At 36.4% G+C, this 16,085-nt stretch overlaps 1 protein-coding gene across 1 annotated transcript in view; it reads right to left on the minus strand.

Moving 5' to 3' along the window:
• EYS (eyes shut homolog) overlaps positions 1-16,085 on the minus strand; it is a 1,981,143-nt gene that overhangs the window by 684,846 nt on the left and 1,280,212 nt on the right. The window contains 1 exon segment of the mRNA XM_012556965.2: positions 12,250-12,400. Within this exon segment, the coding sequence (XP_012412419.2) occupies positions 12,250-12,400 (151 nt within the window).

Here is a 16,085-nt window from a genome sequence, read left to right on the forward strand (position 1 = left end):
GTTATGCTGGCTTCATAGAATGAATTAGGAAGTTTTGCTTCCTTTTCTATGTTCTGAAATAGTTTAAGTAGTACTGGTATAAGCTCTTCTCTGAATGTTTGGTAGAATTCTCCAGTGAAGCCATCTGGGCCAGGGCTTTTTTTGTTGGGAGTTTTTTTTTAATAATTTTTTCAGTCTCTTCTCTTGTTATAGGTCTGTTCAGATTTTCAACATCATTTTGTGATAGTTTGGGTAGGTAGTGTGTTTCTAAAAATTTATCCATTTCCTCTAGATTTTCAAATTTGTTGGAGTATGGTTTTTCATAATACTCGGTTATGATCCTTTTTATTTCAGTTGGGTCTGTCATAATGTCCCCCATTTCATTTCTTATTTGGGTTATTTGTATCCTCTCCTGTTTTTCTTTTATCAGTCTGGTCAGTGGTTTGTTGATTTTGTTGATTCTTTCAAAGAACCAACTTTTGGTTTTGTTGATTCTTTCTATTGTCTTTCAATTCTCTATTTCATTTATTTTTGCTCTGATTTTTATTATTTCCTTTCTTTTTGTGGCTGTGGGCTTTTTTTTCTGTTTTATTTCTATTTGTTTGAGCTGTGTAGTTAATGTTTGATTTTGTCAGTTTCTTCTTTTTTGGTGTGTGCACCTATTGCTATAAATTGTTCTCTGAGGACTGCCTTTGCTGTCTTCCAAAGGTTTTGATATGATGTATTCTCATTCTTATTTGATTTTAGGAACTTTTTTATTCTGTTTCTGATTTTGTATATTATTTTGGTGAAGTCTTTTGATGAGCATAAGTGTTTGATTTTTAGGACCTCCCAGTTATCTAGTTTCTTTCTGGTGTTTATGCATTGTTAGTAATGTTTTCTATTCTGTTCATATCATGTATTAGGGCTCCTAGTGTCCCTATTTTTTCTTCCATGATCTTTATCATTTTAGATTTTATATTTAGGTCTTTGATCCATTTAGAGTTAGTTTTTGTGCATGGTGTGAAGTATGAGTATTGTTTCAGGTTTTTGCAGATGGAGAGCCAGTTATGTTAGCACCATTTGTTAAAGAGACTGTCTTTTCCCCAGTTAATGGACTTTCAGCCTTTGTCAAATATCAGCTGCTCATAGGTGGATGAATTTACATTTGGATTCTCAGTTCTGTTCCATTGGTCTATGCTTCTATTGTTGACCAGTACCAGGCTGTTTTGACTACTGTGGCAATATAACAGGTTCTAAAATCAGGTAGTGTGAGGCCTCCCACTTTGTTCTTCTTCTTGAGTAATGCTTTACTTATCTGGGGCCTCTTCCTTTTCCTTATGAAGTAGGTGATTTGCTTCTCCTTTTCATTAAAAAATGCCATTGGAATATGGATTGGGATTTCATTTTATCTGTAGATGGCTTTGGCTAGAACTGACATTTTCACAATGTTGAGTCTTCCTATCCATGAGCAAGGTATGTTTTTCCACTTATGTGGGTCTCTTTTGGCTTCTTACAGTAGTGTCTTGCAGTTTCATTGTATAGGTCTTTTAAGTCTCTGGTTAGATTTATTCATAAGTGTTTTATCTTCTTGGGTGCGATTGTAAATGGTTTTGATTTGGTGATTTCCTCTTGGAAGTTCTCTTTGTTGGTGTAGAGTAATCCAACTGATTTTTATATGTTTATCTTGTATCCTGATACTTTGCTGAAATCTTCCATTAGTTCCAGTAGTTTTCTGTGGATTCTATGGGGTTTTCTGTGTATAAGATCATATCGTCTGCAAATAGAGATACTTTTACTTCTTCCTTACCAGTTTGGATGCCCTTTAGTTTTTATTTCTAGCCTAATCGGTCTGATTAGGACCTCCAGCACAATGTTGAATAAGAGTGGTGATAAAGCACATCCTTGTCTGGTTCCCATTCTCAAGGGGAATGCTTTCAGACTCTTTCCATTTAGGATGATGTTGGTTGTTGGCTTTGTATAAATGTCCTTTATTATGTTGAGGAATTTTCCTTCTATTCCTATTTTGCTGATAGTTTTTATCATGAATGGATGTTGAACTTTGTCAAATGCCTTTTCTGCATCAATTGATAAGATCATGTGGTTCTTGTCTTTTGTTTTACTTATGTGATGGATTACATGGATTGTTTGTCTAATGTTGAATCATCCCTGCATACCTGGTATGAATCCCACTTGTTCATGATGGATTTTTTTTTTTTGTTTGATATGTTGTTGAATTTTATTGGATAGAATTTTGTTGAGAATTTTTGTGTCGATGTTCATGAGGAATATTGTTCTGTAATTTTCTTTTGTGGTGTCTTTACCTGGTTTTGGTATTAGGGTTATACTGGCTTCATAGAATGAGTTTGGAAGTATTCCATCCTTTTCTGTACTCTGAAATACCTTTAGTAGTAGTGGTGTTAACTCTTGTCTGAAAGTTTAGTAGAATTCTCCAGTGAAGCCATCCGGGCCAGGGCTTTTTTTTTTTTTTTTTTGCTGTTGGAAGTTTTTTAATTACCTTGTCAATCTCTTCTTTTGTTATAGGTTTATTTAATTGTTCTACTTCTGTTTGTGTTAGTTTAGGTAGGTAGTGAGTTTCTAGAAATTTGTCCATTTCTTCTAGGTTTTCAAATATGTTAGGGTACAATTTTTCATAGTATCCTGTTATGATTCTTTTAATTTCAGATGGGTCTGTTGTGATATTGCCCATTTCATTTCTTATGCAGATTATTTGCTTCCTCTCCTGTTTTTCTTTTTTAAGTTTGGCCATTGGTTTATTGATTTTGTTGATCTTTTCAAAAAAACACATTTTGGTCTTCTTAACTCTTTCAGTTGTTTTTCTATTTTCTGTTTCATGTAATGCTGCTCTAATTTTTATTATCTGCTTTCTTCTGGTGCCTAAGGGCTTCTTTTGCTGCTCTCTTTATATTGGTTCAAGCTGTGGGGTTAATGTTTTGATTTTGGCACTTTCTTCTTTTTGGGTTAGTGCTGTAAACTGACCTCTGAATACAGCTTTTGCTGTGTCCAAAGGTTCTGGTGGGATGTATTTTCATTCTCATTTGATTCTGTGAATTTCTTTATACTATTCTTAATTTCTTCTATAACCCAGTAGTTTTTGAGCAAGTTGTTTTTCAGTTTCCATGTATTTGTTATTTTTTGCTTGCTTTTTCTGTTATTGATTTCTATTTTTTTTGGCTTTATGATCAGAAAAGATGCTCTGTAATATTTCGATGCTTTGGATTCTGTTAAGGCTTGCGTCATTGGCCTAATATATGATCTATTCTGGAGAATGTTCCATGTACTTTAAAAAAGAAAGTATCAGTGGTTGCTGTTGGATGGAGTGTTCTGTATATGTCTATGAGATCAAGTTGGTTGATTGCGGCATTTAGCTCTTCTTTGTCTTTATTGAGCTTCTTTCTGGATGTTTCGTCCTTCACCACAAATGGTGTGTTGAAGTCTCCTACTATTATTCTGTGTCGGAATGGCGACGGTAGCCAACTACACAACTCTTACAGATAAGTGGGGCCAAGGAGGGTCACTACAAAAAGTCAACCCCAGCTTCAGTCCCAAGAGTTTATTTATAGTCAATACAGCAAGCAGTGAAGCAAACAACAGAACAATGGGCTTTGGGTGAGTAACAATAAGTTTCGGGCAAGGCAGAATGGACTTTAGGTAAACAAGCCAATCAGTAACGAGACAATAGGTTTTGGAAAAACAAGTCTTGCCTAATCTCCTTCTCATCACTGACAAGTCTCAACATGTTGTGTGTAGCATATGGGCCTTTGAGGGGCTGAAGTTGTCAATAGTGCAGCCATGTTTAAATGGCACATATCCCCACAATTCTGGAGCTGTCTCTCTCCCTTTTCAATGCTGTTAGAGTTTATTTTAGGTATTTTGGAGCCCTGTCATTGAGTGCATAAATATTTATTATGGTTATGTCCTCCCGGTGTATTGACCATTTAATCATTACATAGTGTTCTTCCTTATCCTTTGTGGTGAATTTTACTTTAAAGTCTATTTTGTCAGAGATTAATATTGCCACTTCTGTTCTTTTTTGATTGTTGTTTGCTTGATATATGTTTTTTCCATCCTTTGAGTTTTAGTTTGTTTGTGTCTTTAAGTCTAAGGTGTGTTTCTTGTAGGCAGCGTATAGACGGATCATGTTTTTTATCCATTCTGCAACTCTCTGTCTCTTTATTGGTGCATTTAGTCTATTAACATTCAGCATAATTATTGATAGGTTTGAGTTAGTGCTGTCATTTTGATGTCTTTTTGTGTGTGTTACTGAGAGTTTCTTTGTTCCACTTAATTTTCTGTGCTGAAACATTTTTCTTTATGTATTTTCTTTTCATCTTTTTCATTGTTGTTGATTTTGTGTTTGTTGAGTCTATTTTTTTCTTGTTTTTTATGTTCGTGTGTAGGAGTGTTAGTTTCCTTTGTGGTTACCTTACTATTTACCCCTATTTTTCTAAGTTTAAACCAATCTTTAATTTCTTTATATTGCCTTGATTTTTTCTCCATATGAAAGATCTATGACCACATTTTTTAGTCCCTCTTTTTGTTTTAATGTTGTTATCTTTTACACATAGATGTCCCTGTTTCCCTATTTTCAGCATTTTAGCTTTGATTTATTTTTGTGACTCCCTATCTGGGTTATATTTGGTTGCTGTGTCCTGTGTTCTAGTCTTTTGTTGTTATCTGATGTTACTGATTTTCTAACCGGAGGACTCCCTTTAGTATTTCTTGTAATTTTTGTTTGGTTTTTGAAAATTCCCTAAACTTCAGTTTATCTGCAAATGCCCTAATTTTGTCATCATGTTTGAGACAGTTTTGCTGGATATATAATTCTTGGCTGGCCATTTTTTTCCTTCAAGGCTTTATATATGTCATCCCATTGCCTTCTTGCCTGCATGGTTTCTGCTGAGTAGTCCAGGCTTAGTCTTATTGACTCACCTGTGTAGATGACTTTTCATTTATCCCTTGTCACTCTTAAAATTCTCTTTTTATCATTGATTTTGTCAAGTTTGCTTATAATATGTCTTGGTGACTTTCTTTTGGGATCTGGGGTTAAATGAGCTTCTTGGATAGATTTCTTCTCATCTTTCATGATATCAAGGATGTTTTCTGTCAACAAATCTTCTATGAGTCTGTATTTTCTGTTATGCTCCCTTGTTCTGGTACTCCAATCACTCATAAGTTATTCCTCTTGATAGAGTCTCACATAATTGTTAGGGTTTCTTCATTTTTTTAAATTATTTTGTCTGATTTTTCCTCAAATAAGTGGTGTCAAGTGCTTTATCTTCAGTTTCACTAATTCTGACTTCTACTGCCTCAATTCTGCCCTTATGACTTTCTATTGAGTTGTCTAATTCTGAAATTTTATTGTTAATCTTCTAGATTTCTGATTGCTGTCTCTATGGATTCTTGCAGCCTGTTAAATTTTTCATTGTGCTCTTCTATAATCTTCTTAAGTTCCTCTATTGCTTTGTCTGTGTGTTCCTTGGCTTGTTCTGCATTTTGCCTGGTCTCCTTACTGATGTCTTGAAGAGTTCCATATATTAATCTTTTGTATTCTACCTCAGATAATTCCAAGAAGTTCTCTTCCTCCAGAAGATTTCTTGATTCTTTGTTTTGGGAGCTTGCTGAAGCCATCATAGTCTGCCTCTTTATGTGATTTGATGCTAACTATTGTCTCTGAGTCATCAACAAGTTATTATATTTATTTATTTTATGTTTGCTTACTGTGTCCTAGCTTCTTGTTTTGTTTTGTTTTAGTATGCCTAAATAGGCTGCTCATGTGAGCTAATTTATTGGCGCCTTTGAAGCTCTAATGCCATGTCACCAGGTAGTTAGATCTGTTACTAGGTATGTGAGCCCATGAGTCTGTTTACTTTTCTTGTATGGTTTCAGCTTAGGTGTCCAGGTAGTCAGTCACCAAATGTGTGGTGCAGACTCTCACCTACAGTCATAGACGGGTAGGGGTGATTAGAGTAGGCAAATGTATCTGGCTGCATTAGGGGGTCACGTGTTGAGCAAGGCAGGGGGCTGATTGTTGCCTCTGAGTTTGGTAGGAAATTGTGTCCCTGTTCCCTCGAGTGCATAGGTGGGTGGATTTTGCAGCCAGGCTATGGGCATCCGGTGTTGTTGGCTGTAAGGACTGGTAGGCACCACTTATTCTTGAACCCCTGTCGCATGAGGCTTTGTGGCATGGGTGGAGCCACCAGTCCTCAGGTCCTTACTGTGGGTAGGTGAGGACCCTGCTTAATGGGCAGAGTGGTGTCAAATGTTGCAAACCTGTGACTCCACCATATAGCTGATACAGTTGAAGTTAGGCTTCTGGTATATACCATTTTTTACTGTGTTAATGAGGGCCTGTGCTATTGAAATGGGCCCACACAGGTTTATGCAGAGTGAAAGGCATTCAAAGTCCATGGACCCCTTACACCTGTGCCTAGGGAGGTGTGCCTGCCCTGAGTTCCTGGCTCAGGGGAGCTGACAGATTATTTTTACCCATTTGTTAATTTGTTCCCTCTCCAAGGCCTGGAGAATGGCTCAGGACACATGACAGATCCTACTTCTGGCCCAGGGGATGAGGCAATCACTGGAGCTGGCCCAGGACCCAGTACAAAGCAAGGAGAGAGCAGGTAAATGGGAGAAAGATTCTTCCCAAACTGGGTGTTTTTTGATCCATGCATTAGGTTAGACACGTATACGTATCTTTTGCGGATTGAGCACCACTTTTCACTGGTTCTGGAGGCTTGAGTAGACTCTCCGCCTCTTGGTCTCTCCCAGTGTGGAAAATGCTTCCCAAACACCACTACTTGCCTCACCACACACATTAGCTGACCTGCCCCCAGGGTGCTGGTTACTGCCAGGTCAAGTCTGGCAACTCCTTGCTGCTTCTGAACCATCTCTCCCTCCCCCTGCCACTCAGTCCAATTCCTCAACTTTGCCTTTGATGTTCAGGGCTCCTAGCTTGTCATATGTAATCGATTCATCTGTTTATTCGGGTCTTTGTTATAAGAGGGACCACTGGAAGCGTCTGACTACTCCACCATCTTGGCCCTGCATCCCAGGGCTACTTTTTATCTGTAAAGTGGACACCCCTAACATGTTGGAATTAAAAATTAAAATAGATTCTTAGACTCTTAGAATCAGTCATGGATTCTTTAATAATTCCAATCCTAGTAATACTGCATGCCATCATTTATTCTGTTTTTAATGTTAGTGATCAATTTGCATATCAGAAAAAAGTAGAATCTTTACGGAACTCATTTTATGCTATTATTTTCTGTAGAAATTAAAAAAAAAATCCACTAACGGATTAACAATAATATTTGTTTCCATAATTATTTTATTTCCTCTTATAGGAAGCAAAGAGAATAGCTGGTACCATTGCAGCTTGGTCCGCATTTATTAGAGATTAAGGTTTGTGTCCTTAAGCAACGTGGCCCCAAAGGCAGGAATCCATGCACTGAAAAGTTTAAGTGATTAAAGCATTACCAAGGAAAGTGCTTTCCTATAACCGGAGAGGGGCCATTTGCTCTTGGACCTTGGAAGCTATCATCATTTACAGTCATCAGGGGATGCAGAGTTTTTCACACTCCAGACACAAAATTGAAAACATCTAACAGTTTCATTCTCTTCTCACATACTGATCTCAGTGTGTTTTTGTTAAAGGAAGCGTTAAACAACCTGTCAGCACATACACATTGGATTAAGGACCCTTATTATGTGTAGGTGCTCTGGCCAGTACAGGAAGACGTTATTGTAAACTTTGCAGCAAGAGAATAAGTGTAACTTAGCACTTATTGGCTCAAGGAATCAACTTTAGTTCCCTCCCTTAGTGTTTTATACTGCAAACCTGTTGTTTTTAATTTTCTGGGCACTGACAACCCACTGTGCTTAAATAGCAGCTCTTAATCAGAACACAATAATTAGATAGTTAAAGTCTGCATGATACTTGGATATTCAGAGGGGCTGCATTGCACAGAAACAGGTTCACAAGATTCCTTTCTTTCTTTTTCTCCCTTGTCTTTCTCTCTTTCTGATTTATATCATTTCTCTTTAAGTGTTACCATATTAATACATTCTACAGTTCATCTGTATCATTCATCTAGTGCATATTATGTCACACACAAATTTGCACACATATATACAGTTACTATGACACGGTAAGCTTATAATAAAGAATGAAAAATTAGTAAGAGACTGACATAAAATCTTTCAAAAACAGCATATCAATTATTAATAAGTGAAGGAAAGCCCATTTAGTTGGCTGCCCTTTTAATTTTAAGGTAACTTCACCAGTCCACACATTGATGTTCCTCTAAATCTGATTGCAATAGATGTCCACTTGTCCTGCATCACAGGATGAATATCAAGTTTTTAGTGAGAAAAATCCCTTAATAAATGCCAATACTTTCAGGTAAAGTTTTGAAAGAAAAGTTTTTAGAAAATAGTTTATTACTATTGAATATCTCTGCAACTCTACTATGACACTGTTTACCCCTAGATAGCAACCCCTCTCTCTCTCTTTTTTTTTCAAACAATTGTTATGGATTCAATTGTGTCCCCCAAAAAGATTAGTTAAATCTTAGCCCCTGTACTTGTGAATGTTTGGAAGTATTACTTTTCTTTTGTTATGTTAATTAGACCATACCAGAGTAGGGTGGGTCCTAAAACTAATCCCTTTTGAATGGTGTCTTATAAGAAGGAGGACAGACAAGAGACACATACACTGGTAGAACAGACTATGAAAGGACTGTCTACAAGCTAAGGAATGTCAAGGAACACCTGGATCTACAGAGAAGAAGGACCCTACCCTAGAGCAGACACCCTGAATTTATACTTCTAGCCCTCAACACTGTGAGGCAATAAATTTCTGTTCTTTAAAGCCACCTATTTGTGGTATTTTTTTCTTATGGCATCACTAGTTAATTAAGAAAACTTCTAGAAAAAGTAGTTAAAATCACACTGCTGCTTCTCCTGCTTCATTTATTCCTCCTGAAAATATTGCAATTTAGTTACTGTTTTTATTGTTCTCCTGAAATTGCTAGTTGACTTTTTTGTTGCATTGAATGATATTGAATACATACTTCTTTTGGAAACTTTCTCCACCTTTTGTGTTTGTGACAACATTGTTTTGTTCTTGTTTTTCTATTGCCATTCTATTACTTAACCACTTTTGTGGATGTCTCTTCCTTAGCTAAATTCTTGGCCCCAATTCTCAGTCCTCTCTCCCCTCACTCTATACAATCACTCCAACCAATGATTATGGCTTTCACAGCACCTGTACAATGACTCCCACAGTCATATAGTCAGTATCTTGTGTTAACTCAAAGCCCATATTTAAATGTCTTATTCTATGTCACAACATCCTACTAACAGGAATATGATATTCAACAGGAAAGTAATGATACAGTGGAATGATGTATAAGTTTTGGTGCCAAAGGTAGTCATTAAATATTTGAAAATCATCCCAGCTCCAAGGTGACTCAAATGCAAGATGAACCTGCCATCTTTCTCTGTAAATAATCTTCTGTTCCCCATCTTAAGAATGACACCATAAGTTTTCTAGTTAGGTAAGCCAACCTGGTCATTTGAATTCCACTTTTTTCTATCTATCTTCTTACCTATAATTTTTCTCAAGTTCTTAACTTTAACATTTTGATAGTTTTCATTGTCTTTCCCCTACCCTATTTCCACAAGGTCATTTCTTATTTCTTTCTGTTATCTAATTTTACCAGTTCCTGATCTGTAGTCTCAATCCCCTCTAATTCTACATTCTGTTTGCCATCAGAGTGAAAACAACATAATTGTTAATCCCTGTTCAAACTTCTTACATGGCTCCCCAGTCACCAGCATAAAATCTATACTATTTTGTATTTTATGCTCTGGCCCCTGTTCGCCTGCCCAGTCTTAAATCCTCCTATTGCTTGCTTCTTCTAAAGCCACATGTCTCCAAAATAATAAAATACTTTTACTTCTAGCATGTCTCCCACCTTGCTTTCTCCATTACCTAAGCCTATGCAAGTGATAATTCCTCTGCCTGGAAAGACAGCCTACATATTACCTTGTAGACGTTTGCTCATCCCTTAAATTTCTGGTTAAATACAAACTCTTTCACTCCCTCCAAGGAGGCTAGGAGGCTCCATTTCTATTTTTCTATATTGCTTCTGTATAGTATTCATATTTCTATTAAATACCTAACTGTATTAGAAATACTTATGCATCTTTCCATAGAAATATTCCAATAGAATATTAGCTTTTTGAATCTTGAGCACTTGCACAATGTATGCTTACAAAGATTAAGTTCTACTTGAAAACTTACTTTTTACTTGGGAAAATATATACACAGTTATGAAATAAGAAATTAATTAAAATGTAAATAACTAAAGGTTAGTTTATGTAAGTATTTAAAATATTTTTATTCATTCTTTAATTGATACATTCATTTAAAAGATGTTCACTGAGCACTTTCTATACGACAGAAACCGTATTTGATTTGGGGTATAGATAGGTAAACACAGTAGACATATTTTCCACTCTTACAAGCGTATAGGCTGGTTTATCTAGGAAAAAAGTCAATAAAGCACATAAATATCATAGAAAAAGTCACAAAAGTCTGTTTCATAATCAAATATATTGCTAGTGGAGTAAAACTGAATCTGTAATAATTTCTGCATGCTTGTTATTGTGTTAGTTGCCATTGGGTTGGCTCCAACTCACGACAACCTTAAGTATAATAGAATGAAACATTACCTGGTTGCACCATCTTCACAATTTTTGGTATGTTTTAGTCCATTGTTGCATCTACCATGTCAATCCATTTCATGGAGGGTTTCCCTCCTTTTTGCTGACCTTCTGCTTTACCAAGCATGCTGTCCTTTTCTAGAGAGTAGGCTTTCCTGGTGATGTGCCCAAAGTCAGAAGTCATAAATTAAGTGAGAAGAAGTATTCTGATTGCACTTTCTTCAAGATGAATTTGTTTTCTTTTCCAACACCACTATTCAAATGCATCATTTCTCCTTTGATCTTTCTTTTTCATTGTCCAGCTTTCACATGCATGTGAGGCAATTGAAATTACCATGGTTTGGGTTAAGTTTGGGTTAGTTATCAAAGTGACATCTTTCCTTTTAGAACTTTAAAGAGGTCTTTTGCAGCAGATTTTCCCAATGCAATAAATCATTTGATTATTAATTGCTTCTTCCATGGGCATTGATTGTTGATCCAAGTAGAATGAAATCTTTGACAAATTCAGTGTGTTCAGGATTTATCATGATTTTCTTTATTAGTACAGTTGTGAGAATTTTTATTTTCATTAGGTTCAGGGATAATCAATATTTATGGCTGTAGTCTTTGACCTTCTTTAGTAAGTGTTTCAAGTTGTCTGCATACTTACAGATGTAGAATTTTCTTACTTCTTTAAAAGTGCATGTGTCACATTAAATATGCAAGTGACATTTGGTCATTATGTATATTTGCCTTAAAATTATTTATCTTACATATACCAGAGCCGTAGATGTTTATACTACAGTAAGTAGATTTTTACCCAATTTATGTTCCTTGTATGATTTTTCAATAACAGCATTTTTATTTATCTGCAGTAATATGAACATAGTAAGTTCAAATCTGTAAAACATACTTGTAAATATTCTGAGAGAGAGAGATTTATACATGTAAAAAGCTATTGGTACTCTTAACAAACAATCTTAACATTTTAAAGTAACTCTCTGCAATAGCATAAAATGGAGCCAAATAATCAATAGCATTTAAGCCAGCATGCAAGCTATTACCCTAAAATATAGCTTAATAATGAAGAAAATAAGCTAATTACGTAAATGGAAATTTAGAGAGTGGGCTGGCATATGCACAGAAACTCTGTAGAGACGTTCTCAGATTTTAGTAACTCCTTGTGAAGCAGAGACTGAGGATGGTCTCGAATTACATTCTTGAAATATTATCTCGTCAACTTCCTCATGCATCCTTCCGAAATCACTAGCTTAGAGTGAGCAAAACCCACATGCTGAATATTATCAAGAAATATAACCCACATGCTATAGCCATATGATGGAAAAAGAACCTGCTATTGGAGAAATTCTATATATTAAGAGCAGTAATTTTTTAGTATACTTTTGATTAATAGATTAAAAATATACATATTAATTGAATTGCTCAAAATTTCTTTTTGAAACCATGTAAACAAGCCCAGTAACCAGGATACTAATTTTTTTTCTCTTTTCCATAAAATAACATAATTCATGTTTTTAGCAACATCAACAAAAATACCTGGTTTGTCCCATGAAGATCTGGAAATCCACCAACAAAGACAGAACTTGATGCTTGCAGGGATTTTCCAGATTTGTGATTGATAGATTCACTTGCTTTTATAATCTTCCCTAGAAGAGTCACTTCAGCTTTACATGGATCCAATTCTTGCCTACAACCATTTAGGAAAGAAATTTATGGTTTTAGAATGTGTTGTATAAACATTTATCTGACCAGTTAATTAAGCCATTACCAAAGAAGAAAGATTCAAGTAAACAGATTATTGCACCATAAAACCAACAAAGGCAGAAGTGGATTAATTTGTTCTAAATTAGAACCCCCTCAATGTTTTCTATACATAAATATAAAGCTAAATTTTGACAAAATAACACATTGTAACATCAGCTAACCAAATAAATAAACCTAGATAATAAACAGCTCTTTCTAACAGTGACTAAAACTATTTATAGTATAATATTCTCATTTATGAAATTGTTGAATTTTCTCTGCATGAAAAATATTAAAAGGGATCAAGTTAAATGTGGTTATTCAGTGCACAATATATCTTTAATTTAAAAGAGAAATACCACAGAGAGTAATTAGTTGTGAAAGTATAAATCATACAAAAAAGTAAAGCATGTAAAAAATAACAATGAATAAATCAAGTATAATTTAATTAGGAGGTGCAGAATAATCGTTTTTATTTGTCCATTGTTTAGAAAGATGAGATAAACCAAATACTTGAACAATGTCCTAACAGCCAGATATGTATTCCTCAGTTAGTCAATATGTTCATCTAATCATCAAATGGTTGTTAAACTACAGCTCACAGGCCAAATCTTGCCTGCTGCTTGTTTTTGTAAATAAAGATTAATAGGAACACAGCCACACCAATTTGTTTCTATATTTTCTATGCATTTTTTGTTTGTTTTGTTTTTCCTGGCAGTTGAGTAGTTGCAACAGAGACTCTAAGGCCTCAAAAGTAAAAAATATTTGCTACCTGACACTTTACAGAAAAAATTGGCCAACCAATGACCTAATCAGTTTATGGTTGAGATCTCGGCTGCTAACTAAAAGGTCGGCAGCTCGAATCCACCAGTTGCTCCTTGGAAACCCTGTGGGGCAGTTCTACTCTGTCCTATAGTGTCACTATAAGTCGGAATCGACTCAATGGCAACAGGTTTGGTTTGGTTTTGCCAAGCAAGTAAGTAACCTTTAGTAGAATCCTTTCCAAGATGACAGTATGCTTATTATTAAAGACACTCACGTACCATCTACCTATCAATGTCATCCTATAGCATCCATATAGGACATTCTGTCTGATTATGTATACAAACCTTTAGTATAACATACATATTTAGGAGTGCCTTTACCTATCTATAAAATAACATAATGTAAACATACCCATGTAACCACTACCTAAGTAAAGAAGTTACTACTTTTACTGGCCAGAACTCCCATCCTCAACACATATACACACACACGCACACACATTCACAGTATCACAACTTCTCATCGTCATTCAACATTATGTTTTTATATCTATCTGTATTGTTGAATTTAATAGTTTTTTTTGTTTGTTTTTCATTTGCAAGGTACACTGTTGTTTGGATGTTTTACAAATTATTTATTCTAGTGTTGAATGGGAGCCCTGGTGGTGCACTCGTTAAGAGATAGGCTGCTAACCAAAAGGTCGACAGTATGAATCCACCAGCTGCTCCTTGAAAACCCTATGGGACAGTTCTACTCTGTCCTATAAGGTTGTTATGAGTCGGAATCGACTCAACAGCAGTGGGTTTTAGTGTTGAATGACATTTGGATTATTTTAATTTTGGTGCTATTCTCAATAATGCTGCTGTCAACATGCTTGTATATATTTTTTGATGCGTATATGCATGTATTTCTGTTGGGTTTTTAAAAAAAAGATTTAGAGTGTTCTCTATGATCTGGTTATATGCTCTTATTGGTTAAATGTATTGCAAACATTTTATTTTTCCTTTCAGTGGCTTACGTGTTTACTCTTTTAAAGATGTCTTTTAATGATCGAAAGGTATTAATTTTAAAGTACATTGTCATGGACTGAATTGTGGCCCCCCCCAAAACGTGTGTCAACTTGGCTAGGCCATGATTCTCAGTATTGTGTGGTTGTTCTCCATTTTGTGATGGTATAATTATCCTCTATTTTGTGATATGTTGAAAATTCTAACTTCTATATGTTAACGAGGCAGGATCAATGTGGGGTGTAGCTTGAGTCACAGCCTTACAAGAGGATGTGACTCAAATCACACCCTTACTCAAGTCACAATTTACTCAAGTCACACTCTTACTCAAGTTACACCCTTACTCAATTCACACCCTTGTTTGAGTCACATCTTTTATCTTAAAAGAGATAAAAGGAGAGAGATGCCAGCAGAGAGGAAGGAATCTCACTACCACCAAGAAAGAAGATCTAGGAGTAGAGTACATTCTTTGGACTCTGGATCTCTGCACTGAGAACCTTCTAGACCCAGGAGACAGAGAGAGAGAGCTGCAACACCAGAGATGGCGAGAGACACCAAGAAGTAGCAGCTGAGAAACGGTGGCAGCAGAGACAGCAGAACCAGGGGACAGACAGGAGATGGTGCAGTGGGTTTCAAGAAAGCTGAGTGCCTTCAGGCAGGAGGCTTGCTGACAGAGTGGAGTGCCTCTGGGAACTTGGCAGAGTTAGGCTCACCAACCCACTGAGTGACAGAGCTGAGCACCTTCAGGCTGAAGACTTACTGGCAGAGTGGGGTGCCTCTGGGCACTTACCTGTGGAGCTAAACAGCTTTGTAAAACTTGCCTGAGCAGGGCAGAGGCCGGCAAGTCCTGTTCAAGTGGCCCAAGAGCCCCGAGGGGAGGAGAGGCCAAAGGCTGAGAGGCTGGAGAGAGGCCTGCTTGTTTTACTAAAAAAAGATTAATTGGAACACAGTCACACCCATTTGTTTACCTATTATCTAGAAGAAGCTGTCCATATGGGAAACACATGGAGATCTCCAAGGAATGCAGGGCCCACAGATGTTGAAAGGAGACAAGGACCTTCCCCCAGAGTCAACAGAGAGAGAAAGCCTTCTTCTAGAGCTGGCACCCTGAATTTGGGCTTCTAGCCTGCTAAACTGTGAGAGAATAGATTTCTGTTTGTTAAAGCCATTCACTTGTGTTTTGTTACTTCTGTTATAGCAGCACTAAATGACTAGGACATACATCAATTGATCAATTTTTACTTAATGATTTATGGTTTTTTTTGTTGTTCCTGATCTACCCTATTTTTTAAAATATTGTCTTATCATTGACATTTAAATCTACAATGTACCTAGGATTGATTTTATATATATATGTATTATACATACATATATATATAATACATATATATGTATCTATCTGTATAATATATATATGTTGTTGTTGTGAGGTGCCGTCCAGTCAGTTCCAACTCATAGCGACCCTATGTACAACAGAAGGACACACTGCCTGTTCCTGTGCCATCCTCACAGTTGTTGCTATGCTTGAGCCCATTGTTGCAGCCACTGTGTCAGTCCATCTCGTTGAAGGTCATCCTCTTTTTCCCTGACCATCTACTTTACCAAGCATGATGTCCATCTCCGGGACAACATGTCCTGATAACATGTCCAAAGTCTCGCCATCCCTGTATATGCATACGTATATATACACATAAAACAAACAAAAAAACTAAACTCGTTGCCGATGAGTTGATTTTGACTCATAGCGACCCTACAGGACAGAGTAGAACTGCTCCATATGGTTTCCGAGGAGCGCCTGGTGGTTTTGAACTGCTGACCTTTTGGTTAGCAGCTGTAGCTCTTAACCACTATGCCACC

This window comes from Trichechus manatus, unplaced genomic scaffold (genome assembly GCF_000243295.1).
Source record: "Trichechus manatus latirostris isolate Lorelei unplaced genomic scaffold, TriManLat1.0 scaffold00083, whole genome shotgun sequence".
In the NCBI taxonomy this organism is placed as follows: domain Eukaryota; kingdom Metazoa; phylum Chordata; class Mammalia; order Sirenia; family Trichechidae; genus Trichechus; species Trichechus manatus.